This window comes from Coregonus clupeaformis, chromosome 14 (genome assembly GCF_020615455.1).
Source record: "Coregonus clupeaformis isolate EN_2021a chromosome 14, ASM2061545v1, whole genome shotgun sequence".
NCBI lineage: Eukaryota > Metazoa > Chordata > Actinopteri > Salmoniformes > Salmonidae > Coregonus > Coregonus clupeaformis.
The window spans coordinates 4,633,761-4,651,692 of record NC_059205.1 but is presented as its reverse complement, the minus strand read 5'-3'; the positions used below and the strand labels follow the sequence as shown (position 1 = coordinate 4,651,692).

Sequence of the window (17,932 nt, the reverse complement as noted above, 5' to 3'; positions counted from 1 at the left end):
GAGAAGTTGCAGGCTTGTTGCGGCCTGCTCTTGCAGACTCTGTTTTTGGTCGGGTTGATGTCATTACGAATTTAAATTTATTAAACTTGAACTGAGTTGTTTATGGGTCTCTTCAGACGCCTGGGCAAACAGAAATGTATGCAGTTTTGCAAAGTTAAATATATAAATTTGGTCACTAACTCAGGAGCGATAGGGAGACGCGTGCTACATCCTTGGCTTCCAACAGCGCCCCATAACGACATTATCTTCGACATGTAGATTATTGATTTAGTCGAGTGGTTCATAGACCTACTTAAAAGATGCGTTGCAGCCTTGGTTTAGTTCCCGACTACACTGCAGCATCCAATACGCTACTAGGCCTAGAGCGTTAACAAAAAGCTGATAACGCATTTATAAGAAAACTGTCAAAAACTTGACTCACTTGGACGTTGCCCATGTTGCAACTCTGTTTTCAACCCAGCGAAGACGATGTACAGTGTCGGTCCGGTCAGTGTCGTCCTTGATATTCACCCTCGAAGAAGTTGATTCTGCACACGCAGGACCAGCCCTGACCGCTACTGCGTAGCTGACGTCACCAGTGTTTATCAATTTAGTAGGCTAATAACAACACTCCTGAAAGCGTTTAGTGATCATCCTATCTAGTAGCCGCTTAACTTCAACAATTTCGGTTTGTGTACTATGATTTAATAAATTAAAAGCATTAATTTACTGTATTACCACTGTAGATAACATAAGAAGAATATGATACTACTTTTATATGGAATTGATAGCAACTAAACCATAAACGGTGTTAAGAATGAACAAAAATTCGGGAGAGAGGACCAGACTTGAACGCTACACTTAACTACAGTAGTTGCCTTGAATGCAGTTCCCTACTAACTCAACAAGCACCAGCTGCAACTCATTGCTAATCAGCCTCCACACCTGTCCTCACTCTCCTTAATCACAACTGCCACCCTACTTAAACCTGGCCAAACTAACATTCCTCCTCTGGCCGACTAGTCACTGACCCGGGTGGCTGAAGGTGGAGGACAGACAGCGTCTAACAGACAGCTGTGGGATAAGGAGACTTGGATGGCGGAGGAGGAATGGAAGGAAAAAGAGAGGCAGAGGAGGTCTAAGAGAGAGAGGGCGGAAGATTGTGAGCTTGAGTTGGGGGGAAAATGGCGGGGAGAAGGTTTGGTAAAGAAGAATGGTAGGAAATGTAAGCAAAGTGAGCTGAAGACAGGAGGAGAGCGGCGCAGCGGTTTAAGGCACTGCATCTCAGTGCTTGGGGCGTCACTACAGACCCCCTGGTTTGATTCCAGTCTGTATCACAACCGGCCGTGATTGTGAGTCCCATAGGGCGGCGCACAATTGGCCCAGCGTCGTCCGGTGTAGGCCGTCATTGTAAATAAGAATTTGTTCTTAACTGACTTGCCTAGTTAAATAAAGGTTGTTGTTTTTTGGGGGGCTGATGTATCGGAGGTGGTAGGTATGGTGAAGTACTCTGAGTCAGAGGGTCAGGATAAAGATGAGTCTGTGACAGCAGGAGTGAAGTTTGTGGAAAAAGTGGATCCTTGCCTTTTGGCTGATCCATTTGTGGTTTCAAGATGGGTGAAAAAAGCGTTGGGTATAGTGGAATCGGTGAGGGTAACCAGAAGTGGTCTAGTGATAATCGTTTGTGTTTCTGTTGAGCAGAGGGAGAAGGCGTTCAGAGTTAAACAAATGGGGTAAAGAATTGTGAATTGTTTCGCTCTCAAGAAAAGGGCACTATTGAAAGGAGTGAGAACTGGGGTAGCAGTTAATGTAAAAGTGGACCAACTGAAGGGGAAGATTCCCGGTGTTTGTGATACTCATCGTTTGGTGCGATGCAAACAGGGTGGGGAAACAGAAGTCATTGTCTGTTCTTTTACATTTTGAAGTTGAGTCTTTGCCTGACAAAGTGAAGTTAGGATATATAAATTATCCTGTACGAGCTTATGTGCCGAACACATTATGATGTTACAGGTGTCAAACTTATGGGCACGTGGCAGCAGTATGTAGGAGAGAGATTCCAAGGTGTGAAAAGTGTGCAGAAGGGCATGAGACTAAGGAGTGTAATGTAGTGGTATGTGCTAATTGTAGGGGTGGCCATGGGGCTGGGGATCAGACATGTCCAGTGCAAGAGAAGCAGGTTGAGGTTCCCAGGGTAAGAGTAGTGAAGAAGTTGTCATATGCGGAGCTGAGGCAGTGAAGAAAGTAGGGGGGAGTGGTGAGAGTAGTAGATTTGTACCAGTACAGAGGGATAGGCCAACAAGTGATATATGTTTCAGTAAGATTTGGATTTTTAGCGTTTATAGCAATGGTTATTAATTGTACTGTAGGGCTGGAACGTGTTGAAGAAAATTGAGGTTGTGGTGGCAGCTGCAGAGAGATATTTGGGTGTGCGAGACTTGACATCAGAAGAGTTACCGGGAGTGTTAAGTGGTGATGTCCCATCATTTCAGGTTGAGGGCATGAGGTAGAAGTGAGTATATTTAAATAGTGGAGAAGGGTGGTGTTAATTATTATTAATAATTTGTATTTGTGAGTGTAGTGTTAGATGGTAGGGTTTTTCTTTATTTTCTTTTATTTTTCAGGCAAAATATAAGGGAGTTGTACTCCAGTCTAGTAGGTGGCGGTATTGCAACAAATTGGATGCCAACCGCCATTAAACCTCAACGAAGAAGAACATTCCTCCTCTGTGTTCTGCAGTGTTTGTTGCGTTGCATGACACGACATTGTGTGTTACTAGCCTTATCAAGTTTTGCACGACACCTTCTGTCTAGTATCTCTTCGGTTCCTCCAAGGATCTCCTGGGGGTTGCCATCACCACGGCCTGACGATGTCTACCTGGGACGCTAAACTGAATTCTAGAGTCCACCCCTCCCGGATCCTTCATTTGCAGCCTTTGGCTTCATCCGGTCCATTCTCATTCCCTTCCTGAATACTTCTCACAATGATTACATTTCGTCAATAAATATTCTAAACTAATTTCAATGTCTGGTCCTTAAACGCGTCAAATAAAAAAATAATCACAGCCGAATTGGATTTAAATTACATTTCTTAATGTGCTCTCAGGTTACTCCAGACTACAATCTAAATAATCCAAGTTTCAGACTACAGCTTCATTTGGAATACACATTTTACACCGGCGTTGACTACACAAATACACTGAAAAAAATATAAATGCAACATGTAAAGTGTTGATCCCATGTTTCATGAGCTGAAATAAACAATCCCAGAAATGTTCCATATGCACAAAAAAGCTTATTTCTCAGTTGTTCAGTATACATTGAAATCATGCAAAAAATATAACAAAAGAACTAACATCTGTCAAGGTGAGACAAAACCTTATCAGTATACAATACATTTATGTTCTGGAGACAAAATTATATTTATTACAAAACAAATCCTACACTGTAAGAGGTTACAGTGTATGAATTTGACAGTAGTTTACAGGCAGCTCAGTGGCAAGTAAAATTCGGTATTTCATATTACAGTACACCTACTGTATCAAAGCAAGTACTGTATAATGACACACAAGACAATACCTTACAATTGACTGTATTATACCGTAGAAAAGTAAATGCTACCGTAATCAGAATGAATGAATGGATTGGTGCAAGCAGGTTGGTTGCTAAGTAGAGTGTTTACAGCATATGAATGAATATTTGGTGGCACTTTTAGAGGCATTAACAATGGCTTCGAAACTGGCAGCGACTACAGGGCAAAACTAGACCAAAAGGACATGGCAAAATGCTCAACCATTTAAGGTTAAAGACTGGCTATAACCGCATAAAAGTTAAATTGGTACAGCATTCTCACTCATGGGTGCAACAAATATAGCTTCTTACAACTCACGCTTCAAAATACCTTGCACCCACTAGTGGTCAAAAGGCTTTCCAGAGATACGGTACGGTACTGTATTAGGTGTGGTTGAATTACAGTACCATTCGAAATACAGCAATTATTTTCCCACCCACAACATTTTCCCACAATGCACCGTCATTTACAGTATGCTGCAGTAAAACATTTCAAAGTATTTTACTGTTGATAATACCCCAAATTACTGTATAAATTAAAATGTTCCGTTACGGTGTAGATTATGTAATAAAATGGACTAACTCCTAATAAACAAACGAGCATAACCACCATCCTTTGCACACAAGTAGAAAAGACAAAGTCTCTGTTGTTCATTGTCAGAACCCAAAATAACTACAACCCACAATCCCTCTCTGTATTCAGCTTTGACCCAGTACTGACCAGATGCTTGTCATTCTCTGATATACAGTATTTTTTATTATATTATAATAACACATATTCAACATATGTTCAGTTTATTCAATAGTATATTCAATATTCAATCATTTAATGCGTTGGTTAAAGTGTCTAAAAACATAAGGGTTGTTATAAGTTAGCCATCTGTTTGGCTCAAGTATACATTATATTGTTGGGACTTCATTATTCTGATATTAGACTCCTAATGAATTGGAATGTGAGGAAGTAACATTGTAAGACTTGTCATAAGCATGTATGAGACCCTTAAAGGAGTAGTCCAGCCAAATGACAAATTAAACATATTTGTTTCCTTATTGACAGCAGTCTATGGGACAAGGAGAGATTGCTATCCATTTTTACATTTACATTTTAGTCATTTAGCAGACGCTCTTATCCAGAGCGACTTACAGTTAGTGAGTACATACATTTTTCATACTGGCCCCCCGTGGGAAACGAACCCACAACCTTAGCGTTGCAAGCGCCATGCTCTACCAACTGAGCTACACGGGACTGTGTTTTTTAAAAACTTTGTCACTGCCAGTAATATTAGTATTTTCTAACCAAAAGTCAATGTTCCCCAAAGTACCATCCTTAAGATTCCATGTTCCAAATCATCTCAAGCGAACTTCAAACCAAGTACTTGAGCAACCCTTTCAGAGACTTGATGAAATTATTTGGGCATGAAATACAGGCCCTGCAGAAAATATACACTGAGTGTACAAAACATTAGAAACACATTTCTAATTATTGAGTTGCACCCCCTTTTGCCCTCAGAACAGCCTCAATTCATTGGGGCATGGACTCTACAAGGTGTCGAAAGCGTTCCACAGGGATGCTGGTCCATGTTGACTCCAATGCGTCCCACAGTTGTGTCAAGTTGGCTGGGTGTCCTGTGAGTGGTGGACCGTTCTTGATACAGATGGAAAACTGTTGAGTGTGGAAAAACCTAGCAGCTTTGCAGTTCTTGACACAAACCGGTGTGCCTGGCACCTACTACCATACCCCATTCAAAGGCACTTAAACCTTTTGTCTTGCCCATTCACCCTCTGAATGGCACACACAATCCATGTCTCAATTGTCTCAAGGCTTAAACATTCCTTCTTTAACCTGTCTCCTCACCTTCATCTACACTGATTGAAGTGGATTTAACAGGTGACATCAATAAGGGATCATAGCTTTCACCTGGATTCACCTGGTCAGTCTATGTCACGGAAAGATCAGGTGTTCCTAATGTTTTGATTATGTCTACAGTTTGGTTATGTACGCTCATCTCCACCAGGGTGTAGTATTGTTCTGTGTTATGAAATAGTAGGTTTTCTCTCCAGACCAGGGTTGTTCAGCACTGTTCGACAGTACCCATCAAATAACAACAGAAAATGATATAGAGTTTTATATAAATATTTATTGCAGGTCTAGGGGGGAGCTATGTATGTACATGCGATTACAACAGAATACAATATAAATGTACTAAATAAATATTCCCGTGTGGATCCAACAGCTTGTAACCAAGCGTTATAGCACGAAGACGACAGTGGTACAAGTTCACTTAACAAACAGGTTTTAACTGAGCAGCGTTCGCTAAGAGCAGTGAGACGTTGGGCCAATAGGTTTGCTGTCATGCAGAAGTCACTGTAGCATTCCTGTAGTGTAACTGGATCCAGCAGAATTGTGTTACGAATTAGCTGGGTTTTATTCACCAGGAAACCAACTGGAGGAAAACAGACTGAAACAGGGCGGGACCAAGCTGAACTTGTCCAATAAGAAATGTTTATTTCCGTTGCAAAAGTTTTCCATTACAAAACGCGGTGTGCACTAATAAAATTATGTGACGCATTTACGTTTGGGAGAACTTTGAATTTACATTTCGTTATAATAGGCAAGATCAAGTATTACACCTTCATTACCAAACGCTGTAGCATTTTGGATGTAAGTTGATTAATTGGCACAAAGCAATTTTTGGAAGTGCTTTGCCACATGCTATAGCAGTTTTACAAAACGTATACATCAAAGATAAACTTCAGTTTGTTTTTGTACAGACATAAAGCATGTTTGACTGAAAGGAGACCAAATACAGGTGAGACACTGTTTCTTCAGGGGGTGTATCCTCATGATGCTACACAAGTGGTAGCGAATGTATGTAAGGTGCACCTATGTAGCTATTTCTCCTGCTCAACACTTCAAATTCACATCCTTTGTATAATCTATAAGGCCCCAGAATTAATGGTATAATTATCTGTGCACTGTGCTTCATATGGAAGTTACATTATACACTTCCAGATGACCAACACTCTGAAATACTCGGCCCACTACTTGACAAGAATGACCCAGGTGCAGGATTCAGACGAAAGAGAACTCCAGTCTAGCATAATGGAACAGGTGACAATATCATCAATTAGTTGTTTACAAAAATGGGCTGGTTAAAATCAGTCCCACGTTCTCGTACAAACCAGTCTAAATCCGATTGTTGTCTAATTAATTCAGTGTAAATTCCCTCACGGCAGTAAGGATGTATTTAATGTATTGAAGAGTGTGACAAAACGCGCACAAATGCAAACTGAGCAAATGTACAAGCAAATAGTGCCGACTAAACATTTCTCTACATTGCGGATAAAGTGACTTTAAGCTGCATAATTGCACAACTAACAACACAACTTTGTAATTCAACAAATACTTTGTTTGGAATGCTTTAACAGACCGTAGTGTCATGTTTTTCTTTTGACATAACCACAGGGCAACTTGTGCAAAAAAGGTTTTCTCCACCCTTATCTTTAAAACCCAGTTTGCTTTTGAGCCGTGAATACAAAACATATAGTCTATCATTTTGATTATCATGCACTTTTCTCTGACCCATTGTCTTCAAAATCCCAGGGGCAAACGTCAACCCTTTTAGCAGTGCTTACGGGTTGTTTGTAATTAGAACTCAGAGAGTTGTTTTCTTTCGCTGGAGAAGTCTGTGCTACGCTGGCATGTGCGTCCTCTACCTCCCACGGGCACGCCTCCGCCCTCTTGATCTCCGACGCCTCCGGGTCTCTCATCGAGCTCCTCCGTCTCCCGGATGTTGGCACGGTGACCGGACCACCCTCTGATGACTGGCTGACACGTCGTCTTTCCGAGGGCCTGCTGGAGGAGCTCTCCTTGCTCTTTGACCTGTGCTGCTTCTCTTCCTCCCTGTCCCTTCCTCCTTTCTCTCTCTCACCCCTCTCTCCCCTTTCTTTGGAGGAGCACGAGCCTTTTCGTTTCCGCTTGGAGTGAGGGGTGGGGCTGGAGCAGGTCTTCTCCTGGCTGGGGGGGGGCGGGGCTGGGGCTTCATTGTAGTCCCAGGGACAGATGTCCACCATCAGGGTGGGCGGCAGTAGCAGACTCCCCGTGGATTTGGAGTAGTCTGAGTGGAGGATCTTGGGCTTCCCATCAGTGGGTGTGACGCTCTTCTTATGTCTGATCCTCTCTGGGGAGATGGAATCTGAATCGCCTCCCAACACTGGCTGCTCCTCAAAGGCCCAGGGGCACACCTCCGGTTTGAGTGGGAGCGGAGATCTGGGAGACCTGGGCTTCCTTGTTTCTCTGGCCTCATCTCGTTCACCCCCCTTGTCTTTGGAGCGCTGTCGGCCTGCAGGCGATTGCCCCGCGGCCCTCTGCTGCTTCTGTTGGGAGCGACTGCCCTTGGTGCTAACCGTGCCACCACCATCAACCCTGTGGACCGTGGTGGTCTCTCCTGGAGCAATGGACACATGCTTCTGGGACCTTCCTTCTGAGGGGGTTGGGGGGTCCTCCACATCCCAAGAGCACACCTCAGAGAGGTCATACAGGTTTCTCCCCGGCTCTGTATTGATGGACGGCTGGCTGCCACTCACCTGCTGCTTCATGATGCCCATCTTGGCCATGGGCGTCCTGGAGTACTCTACCGACTGGCTGATGATCATCTTAGGATAACACTCCATCTCGTCCACCTCAGACAGCATCCTCCCATCGCGCCCCTTGAGTCCCTTCTTGCTGGCATCCTCCGCGCTATTGGTCTTGTTGGTGAGACCAGGCATCTTCTCTTTGGCACTGGTGATGACACTCAGCGACTTCTGCATGATGGACGTCCTCAGCTGAATGGGCTTTTTGTCCACTGTGAAGTTGTGCGCGCTGGCCGACTTGCAGACCAAGGGTACTGTCTCGGCCAGTTCCACCTTTGGGGCAGGCTCTGGTGACTTCTTAACCTGCCTCCTAATGAGAGATCCCAGCAAGGAACCCTCGCCGGTGGCCATTTTGTCCCCACCAGAGCCCACTCCGCCGGCAGTTTCCTCAGCTTGGTCACAAACGTGGTCGTAGCTGTGTGACTTCTTCAGGCCCAGAACTTTGTTCTTCAGAGAGTCTTCCCTGGACTTGTGACCTGAGTGGGACGAGTCGAAGGGGTTCCGTCGAAGGGTGCTGCGGTTGCTCCCGTGCTCGCTACCGACACGTTCCTCGCGGCTGCCATAGCTGCCATGCCGGTGCAAGGTCTCTGGCATCTCAGTGATGCGCCTCATGAGAGAGCGGCCCAGGCCTTTCTTGGAGCTGCGCTTCTTCTGCATGTGTGGGTTGTTGGCCAGCATCTTCTTGCGCTTGTAGACCTCCAGTTGGGCGTAAAGCTTCTTGAGCTCGTCCTACAATGGTGACAGAGGGATGGGTTGGGAGAGATAGAGAGAAGGAAGTGGATGAGAAAACATATTGCTTGTTCATTGCGAGTTTTTTGTTGTTGTTGCTCTAGAGACATATTCTGACATCATAGACACTAAACTAACCATGGTCCATTTCCTTGACAGACTACAACGTTGCCACAAGGTAGCGACTTCCCACAGGGTTCAGTGTTGGGGCCAATCCTGTTTTTAATCTACATGCTCTCACTCACCCAACTCCTCAGACATTACAACATCAACTTTCACTGCTTTGCTGATACTCAAGTATACATCAAAACCAAACCGGACACCATCGCCATTTTATCAAATCTAGACAGCTGCATATTTATTTGTAATGAAAAGCGCTATACAAATTACATTTGTATCACAAATTATTTACAATTCCAAATGTTCCCAAACAAAACAGCAAATGGGTGCTTCATCTAACCAGTCTCTACACTGTAAGGTGAAAATCTTGCCGCCGTACTGGATGGCAGCTGTTTTGCAAGCCGACCCAACTTAGCTATTTTGTGATTCTTTTGTCATTTATTTTAACTTTATTTTCTCTAAATGTATCCGATATAATTTCTTACAACCGACAATAACTTTTTAAACATCAGATCAGTAGTTACTTACCACAATTCATGCTTCAACTTTGACTCATCTGCCCTGGACTCTTTCTGTAATTCCGACCCAATTTTCAGGCTACCCAAGAGGAAACGCCGACGTTACAAAGGCAAGAGAGGGGGGATCCTGGTGGGATTAAGGAGAAGGGAGGACCGGCCACCTCTTCCCTCCATTCTACTGGCCAATCACTTGATAATAAGATGGATGACCTCCGATCGCGGATTTGCTACCAACGGGACTCTCGAAACGGCAATATTCTCATCTTTTCTGAAGCATGGCTCTCGGACAAGTAACCCCCATGGCTATCCAACTAGATGGATTCTCCATTCACCGGGCAGACAGCTCTTCATCAACAACCACTGGTGTGCTGACATGAGCGCGGTGGAAGTGTCAACCCATTGTTCACCCGTCTTGGAATACCTGATGGTCAAATGCCAACCCTTCTAACTCCCGAGGGAGTTTTCAGCTGTTATCGTGACTGTTGTATACATTCCACCTCAGGACAAGAAAAATAACAAGCTGGCACTTAACGAACTGTACGAGGCTATAAACAAGCAAGAAAACCTACATCCAGAGGCTGGCTTTCCTTGTTGCCGTCGACTTAAATTCTGCGTCATTAAGACGTGATGCCCAACTTCCATCAACACATCTCCCTCTCCACTAGGGGCGATAAAGTCCTAGACCACTGTTATTCTACCCACAAGCAAACATACAAGGCCCTCCTTCGTCCGCCATTCGGCAAATCAGATCATGACTCCGTACTCCTGCTTCCTGTTTACAAGCAGAAGCTCAAAACAGCAATTACCAGTGACTCGCTCCGTTGAGAAATGGTCTCCAGAATCACAGATGATGCTACAGGACTGCTTTGCTAGTGCCATCTAGAATATGTTTCGGGACTCCACCGATAACGTCGACGAGCTAACCACCTCCATCACCGGCTTCATTAGGAAATGCATCAGCGATATTGTCTCCACAGTTAATGTTCGCTACTTCCCCAATCAAAAGCCCTGGATGTGGCATGTGGCAGGGGCTACAGTCCATTACGGATTACAAATGAAGACACAGCCGTGATCTGCAATGGAGCAGGTTGAGAACTTCAAGTTCCTGTGTCCAAATCACTAAGAATTAAAATGGCCCACACACATGTGCACAGTCATGAAGAAGGCACGACAGCGCCTATTCCCCCACAGGAGGTTGAAAAGGTTTGGCATGGGCCCTCAAATGTCTACAGCTGTACCATTGAGAGCATCTTGACTGGCTGCATCACCGCTTGGTACGGCAATAGCACCGCCCTCGAACGCATGGCGCTACAGAGGGTGGCACGGACAGCCCAGTACATCACTGGGGCTGAGCTCCCTGCGCTCCCTGCCATCCAGGACCTCTATAAAGGTAGGCCCGGAAAATCGTTAGACTCCAACCACACAAGCCATAGGCTGTTCTCTCTGCTTCTGCACGGCAAGCGGTACCAGTGCATCAAATCTGACACAAACAGGCTCCTGAACAGTTTCTATCTCCATGCCATGAGACTGCTAAATAGCTACAGTTGGAAGTCTGGATCGGAAGTTTACATACACTTTAGCCAAATACATTTAAACTCAGTTTTTCACAATTCCTGACATTTAATCCTAGTAAAAATTCCTTGTTTTAGGTCAGTTAGGATCACCACTCAATTTTAAGAATGTGAAATTTCAGAATAATAGTAGAGAGAATTATTTATTTCAGCTTTGATTTATTTCATCACATTCCCAGTGGGTCAGAAGTTTACATACACTCAATTAGTATTTGGTAGCATTGCCTTTAAATTGTTTAACTTGGGTCAAACGTGTCGGGTAGCCTTCCACAAGCTTCCCACAATACGTTGGGTGAATTTTGGCCCATTCCTCCTGACAGAGCTGGTGTAACTGAGTCAGGTTTGTAGGCCTCCTTGCTCGCACACGCCTTTTCAGTTCTGCCCACAAATTGTCTATATTTTCTGGATTTTTTTTCTCATTTTGTCTGTCATAGTTGACGTGTACCTATGATTAAAATTACAGGCCTCTCTCATCTTTTTAAGTGGGAGAACATGCACAATTGGTGGCTGACTAAATACTTTTTTTCCCCACTGTACACTGACTCTACACACACCCACTCACATACAATCGTCATATACGCTGCTGCTACTCTGTTTATCATATATCCTGATGCCTAGTCACCTTACCCCTATACATATCTACCTCTATCACTCCAGTATCCCTGCACATTGTAAATATGGTATTTGAACTTACTCTGTATATAGTATGCTTACTTACTTTATCGTGTTCTTCTTATTTTTATATCTTGTGTGTTTTTGTTCTACCTTGTTATTTTTAGCATTACATTGTTATTGATTACTGCATTGTTGGGGTTAGAGGTTGCAAGAAAGGCATTTCACTGTACTTGTGCACGTGACATGAAAACTTGAAACTTGAGTTGCCCTCCAACTTTGTGGTGCTTGTGATACTTGGAACAGGGCTGACTTAGCGCTGGGCTTGTGAGGGAGAAGGTGAGGGATAATGTGAGGGAGAAGGTGGATCAGGAGGCTGTGGAAGTCTTTCACCCATTTAAAACTTTTAAAACTTTTACAAACCCCCAAAAAACCTAATTAAATTTACAGAACAGAGAAAGAAAGGGAGGGACCCTGCTCACCCGTATGTCCTCGGGGTCCAGGCTGTGTTCGCTCCAGGCTGAGGTGATGCTGCTGTTGAGGTAGGACCCGGAGCGGCCCATGTCCAGCTCCTCTTCATAGGCTTCAGTGGCAATGTCATCACTCGCCTGGATCCCTGTGGACAGAAACTAACGAGAGGGGGAAACAACAGACAGATTTATATTTATTTAAAATGTTCTGGTGCACTTTTCCACAGTGCGTGTCTTTTGTGAGATGAAAATGTCGCCCACAGACAAGATTGACGTTTTCTACTTCTGAGGTTTCTAACTAAGACTTGAGAAATGAACTGTTTATTCCCCACTCAGCGGGAGTGTTTAAAATGTTCTCCACAGGACTGAAGAGATGAAATACCCAGAGGTTCAATTACAGTACGAAGCTGTTTAATGTACTGGTTATGTATTCAGTGAAAGGAGGGAGAGCAGGTTTACCTTTGGTACAAGCAGCAGCCCCAAAGTCACAGTCACGGTGAGGTGTGTGTGAGCGAAGACCAACATGAGCATCCAGTCAGGGTGCCAATGAGGAGCGAGAGTGAACCTGCAGATAAAGACCAACATTTATATTTACATTTTTTTTTTCATACTGGCCCCCCGTGGGAATCAAACCCACAACCCTGGCGTTGCAAACGCCATGCTCTATCAACTGAGCTACATCCCTGCCGGCCATTCCCTCCCCTACCCTGGACGACGCTGGGCCAATTGTGCGCCGCCCATGAGTCTCCCGGTCGCGGCCGGCTGCGACAGAGCCTGGATTCAAACCAGGATCTCTAGTGGCACAGTTAGCACTGCGATGCAGTGCCTTAGACCACTGCGCCACTCAGATAAAGACCAACATGAGCATCCAGTCAGGGTGCCACTGAGGGGCGAGAGTGAACCTGCAGATAAAGACCAACAGGTTTTCTTCAGGACACTATTATCTACAGTGAGGGGGAAAAAGTATTTGATCCCCTGCTGATTTTGTACGTTTGCATACTGACAAAGAAATGATCAGTCTATCATTTTAATGGGAGGTTTATTTGAACAGTGAGAGACAGAATAACAACAACAAAAATCCAGAAAAACGCATGTCAAAAATGTTATAAATTGATTAGCATTTAATGAGGGAAATAAATATTTGACCCCCTCTCAATCAGAAAGATTTCTGGCTCCCAGGTGTCTTTTATACAGGTAACGAGCTGAGATTAGGAGCACACTCTTAAAGGGAGTGCTCCTAATCTCAACTTGTTACCTGTATAAAAGACACCTGTCCACAGAAGCAATCAATCAATCAGATTCCAAACTCTCCACCATGGCCAATACCAAAGAGCTCTCCAAGGATGTCAGGGACAAGATTGTAGACCTACACAAGGCTGGAATGGGCTACAAGACCATCGCCAAGCAGCTTGGTGAGAAGGTGACAACAGTTGGTGCGATTATTTGCAAATGGAAGAAACACAAAATAACTGTCAATCTCCCTCGGCCTGGGGCTCCATGCAAGATCTCACTTCGTGGATTTGCAATGTTCATGAGAACGGTGAGGAATCAGCCCAGAACTACACGGGAGGATCTTGTCAATGATCTCAAGGCAGCTGGGACCATAGTCACCAAGAAAACAATTGGTAACACACTACGCCGTGAAGGACTGAAATCCTGCAGCGCCCGCAAGGTCCCCCTGTTCAAGAAAGCACATATACAGGCCCGTCTGAAGTTTGCCAATGAACATCTGAATGATTCAGAGGAGAACTGGGTGAAACTGTTGTGGTCAGATGAGACCAAAATCGAGCTCTTTGGCATCAACTCAACTCGCCGTGTTTGGAGGAGGAGGAATGCTGCCTATGACCCCAAGAACACCATCCCCACCGTCAAACATGGAGGTGGAACATTATGCTTTGGGGGTGTTTTTCTGCTAAGGGGACAGGACAACTTCACCGCATCAAAGGGATGATGGACGGGGCCATGTACTGTCAAATCTTGGGTGAGAACCTCCTTCCCACAGCCAGGGCATTAAAAATGGGTTGTGGATGGGTATTCCGGCATGATAATGACCCAAAACACACGGCCAAGGCAACAAAGGAGTGGCTCAAGAAGAAGCACATTAAGGTCCTGGAGTGGCCTAGCCAGTCTCCAGACCTCAATCCCATAGAAAATCTGTGGAGGGAGCTGAAGTTTCGAGTTGCCAAACGTCAGCCTTGAAACCTTAATGACTTGGAGAAGATCTGCAAAGAGGAGTGGGACAAAATCCCTCCTGAGATGTGTTAAAACCTGGTGGCCAACTACAAGAAACGTCTGACCTCTGTGATTGCCAACAAGGTTTTTGCCACCAAGTACTAAGTCATGTTTTGCAGAGGGGTCAAATACTTATTTCCCTCATTAAAATGCAAATCAATTCATAACATTTTTGAGATGCGTTTTTCTGCATTTTTTTTATTGTTATTCTGTCTCTCACTGTTCAAATAAACCTACCATTAAAATTATAGACTGATCATGACTTTGTCAGTGGGCAAACGTACAAAATCAGCAGGGGATCAAATACTTTTTCCCCCTCACTGTATGTGTAACAGAGTGCATTATATTCTGCCCCAAGCAGGGCTGGAACTCACAACCTTCTGCACAACAACACGCCACTCAAAAGCCAACTGTCTTAGCCAACAGAGAAAGAGACTCTGTGAGCAACAGTTGGCTTTTAGATCTCAGGTTAGGTGATGCGACCGATGTACTCCAGTCAACATTCTACAGATGAGTTTCACATCCACTACATTAAGATCTTCACTGTCTGACATGAGTAGCCAGGGGGCTCAGGGACAAAGAGCACTGGCTTCTACCCTCCCTACGAAGACGTAAGACTGGACTTGATCCTTTTTCTTTGGAGCTTATGGATTTATCTTTCTTTTACAATACGTCTTTCTATTCCGTTGATCTCCCTGACTCAATGGGTTTTGGTCACTGAGTATCGGTCATTGGTTCAATTCTCGGAAAGAGTATAAGCCTACTTGAATAGGAGAGGGATGCAAATATCCATGATTTGCATGAAGCCAAAAATGGTGTGGAAAACCAAAAGCACCAGGATGTACTCAAATTAAAAACAGTGCTTTGCATAGCATAGATAAAGGTCTGGCTAGGTACAGCAGGCTGCACACACCAGGATATGAATCATGAAAGAGTTTAATTGTGTACAAAAGGATGATATACTGGCAAGTAACGTGACGGATGCACAGAGGGGGTGAGAGAGACTCAGAGAGAACTTCAAATCCAACAGCGGACAGAAGACAGATGATTGAATGAAGCCTCCACCACTAACCATGCAGTGGAGTCTATCTCTCTGCTCTTTAACAGGAGTTGTGTTATTAGCCCAGATGAGCAGTACCTCAACAGTAAATGTTGCGTTACAAGGAGTGGCCACTCAGTCATCACTGTATGATGCGGATATTAATTATGTGATAGCTTCTAATGCCATTGATGGGAGCAAAAACCCAAATGCCAGCCAAGGATCCTGCACCCACACGAATTCGGAGACCGACCCCTGGTGGAGAGTGAACCTGCTGGATGTGTACAAAGTGACTGCTGTTGTCATCACCAACAGAAACAGCTATCCTGAGAGGCTCAATGGTGCAGAGATCCGTATTGGTAATTCACTGAAGAACAATGGCAACAACAACAGCATATGTACAGTCATCTCCAACATCACAGCAGGAAATACCGAGACCTTCCAGTGTAACGAGATGGAGGGACACTATGTCAGTGTGATCATCCATGGCACTGACAAAATTCTCACTCTGTGTGAGGTGGAGGTATATGGCAGTCTAGCAGGACGCTGTTCATCTGCAACATGCCTCCATCATGACGAGTATCACTTTGTAAACCAAAATAAGACTTGGACTGAAGCACAGATTTACTGCAGAAATAACTACACTGACCTGGCCACCATAGACAACGTGGAGGACTTGGCCAGACAGATGATGACTGTACACAGTGGTTATACTGAAGCAGCCTGGATAGGGTTAAAGAAGCGAGAGTGGCAGGGAGAGTGGTGGTGGTCAGACAATAATTGCAGTGAGGGATATTTCAACTGGCACCAAGACGAACCAAATAACGGGGGAGGGAACGAGGACTGTGTGATGATGAGCAACGGTGGTCAATGGAAGAAATCCAATTGCAACAATTCACATGTGTTTATCTGCTATGACAGACTGAACTGTTCTGGTAAGACATTCCACTTGATTAATAATACTCTGACTTGGAGAGATGCTCAGATGTACTGTAGGGAGCATCACACAGACCTGGCCAGTGTGAGGAACCAGAATGAGAATAAGGAGATATATAGACTGGCTAATGGTCAATGTGTGTGGATCGGCTTGTTCAGAAGCTCCTGGAAGTGGTCGGACCAGAGTAACTCCTCATTCAGAAACTGGCATGAGGGACAACCCAATAACGTCGGAGGGAATCAGACTTGTGCTGTGACATTGATGAACTATTCAGGGCGTTGGGGTTATCAGAAGTGTGATGAAGAACGACCTTTCTTCTGTTACTACAGTGAGTGGCCCTCTCCTCTGTTCATGGCATCTCTAATGTTGCTGAGTTATGGAGAAAACTACAGCTACACCTCTGAACGTGTTATAACAGCCTTTCTCACACCTCTCCTCAGGGACACCTAGACAGTTCAACTATGTTGTTATAGCCCTTAACTAGCTCACCTGATTCACCTATTCAAGGGCTTGATGATTAGTTGACCAGTTGAATCAGGTGCGCTAGATCTAGAATAAATCAAATGCATGGTATGGCTGGGATCCCAGAGTGAAGGTTTGAAAAAAGGCTCGTTTTTTTTTTCTCAGATAAGGCGATCCTGATTCATCAGAATAAGACGTGGAAAGATGCCCAGGCCTACTGCAGAGAGCACCACAACGACCTGGTCTCTGCGCACTCTGAGGAGATCCAGAGATGGGTGGAGGCCAGGGCCAAGAGGTCCTCCACTCCTCATGTGTGGCTGGGCCTGCGCTACACCTGCACCTTGAACATCTGGTTCTGGGTCAGTGGAGAGTCCACCTGCTACCACAACTGGGCTCCGGGAAACGGGACCGTCATGGAGGACTGTGGGAGAACCGGAGCGGGGAGAACCGGGGCGGTAGAGAAAGATGGATGTCACCAGTGGGTCAGTCTGCCTGACACCGAGAAGCTCAACTTCATCTGCAGCACCTCTAACTAACAGGTAGTAGAACCTGGACCCAGCTCTAGCACGGTGGCTTTCCCAGACACAGACTTGGCCTGGACCTGGACGTAAAAGCAGAGAAGAATCTCTATTGAGAATGCTTCTTAGTCCAGGTCTAGGCCAAATCTGTGTCTGGGAAACCGGCCCTCAGTCTTCAGATGCAGATCTTTTCATTCATAGAACTTTCTAGAAGCATGTTGCTGTCGTAGCTTTTGAAAAAGAAAAGCCTCCCACTCTAGGAGCTCAGACGCAATAATTTAATAACCAAAGTTTGATCAGACAAGCTGTCTTCATCAGGGTATAATGACAAACACTGCGGGTCACTAGTTTATATAGTGTCAAAGGACACACGCAGGTGTCTGTAATCATGGCCGGGTGTGGCCTGATAGCATTGGTTGCTTTACAGATATAAATAGAACATACGATCATAGATACGATTGGTTACACAGGCCTACAAACATTTACAATGGATAGCAAAAACACAAGAATGGCTTCAAATCAAAGTCTACGTTGAGATCGAAGG

General features: G+C 44.8%; 2 protein-coding genes across 3 annotated transcripts in view; one reads left to right on the top strand and one right to left on the bottom strand.

Annotated features, from left to right (window-relative positions):
• Nucleotides 1-5,663: 5,663 nt before the first annotated feature.
• The window catches only part of LOC121581639 (probable G-protein coupled receptor 158), a 100,404-nt gene continuing 88,135 nt past the window's right edge, over nucleotides 5,664-17,932 (bottom strand). The window contains exons 9-11 of the mRNA XM_045224630.1: nucleotides 12,660-12,765; nucleotides 12,213-12,359; nucleotides 5,664-8,909 (exon numbers count right to left, since the gene is read on the bottom strand). Coding sequence (XP_045080565.1) covers nucleotides 7,110-8,909; nucleotides 12,213-12,359; nucleotides 12,660-12,765 — 2,053 coding nt within the window. The 3' untranslated portion in view covers nucleotides 5,664-7,109. The remainder of the gene's footprint in view (nucleotides 8,910-12,212; nucleotides 12,360-12,659; nucleotides 12,766-17,932) is intronic.
• Nucleotides 6,267-17,717, top strand: LOC121580609 (C-type mannose receptor 2-like). Of its 2 annotated transcripts, none has more exons than XR_006661706.1 (2): nucleotides 6,267-6,355; nucleotides 17,036-17,108. XR_006661706.1 is itself a non-coding variant. In XM_041895578.2 (2 exons), the coding sequence occupies exons 1-2, from the start codon at nucleotides 15,485-15,487 to the stop codon at nucleotides 17,404-17,406; spliced, it is 1,623 nt and encodes a 540-aa protein (XP_041751512.1). In that variant the 5' UTR covers nucleotides 15,449-15,484; the 3' UTR covers nucleotides 17,407-17,717. The 2 variants fall into 2 exon arrangements, 1 of the variants encoding a protein (XP_041751512.1); XM_041895578.2 differs by lacking the exon at nucleotides 6,267-6,355 and adding an exon at nucleotides 15,449-16,736 and having other exon boundaries at nucleotides 17,036-17,717.

What these genes read in the sequence shown, in the direction of transcription:
- LOC121580609 (XM_041895578.2), top strand. Translation starts at nt 15,485, where the DNA reads ATGAAGCCTCCACCACTAACCATGCAGTGGAGTCTATCTCTCTGCTCT. An exon ending in ACCTTTCTTCTGTTACTACA is followed by an intron (nt 16,737 to 17,035) that starts GTGAGTGGCCCT and finishes TTTTTTTCTCAG; the next exon opens with ATAAGGCGATCCTGATTCAT.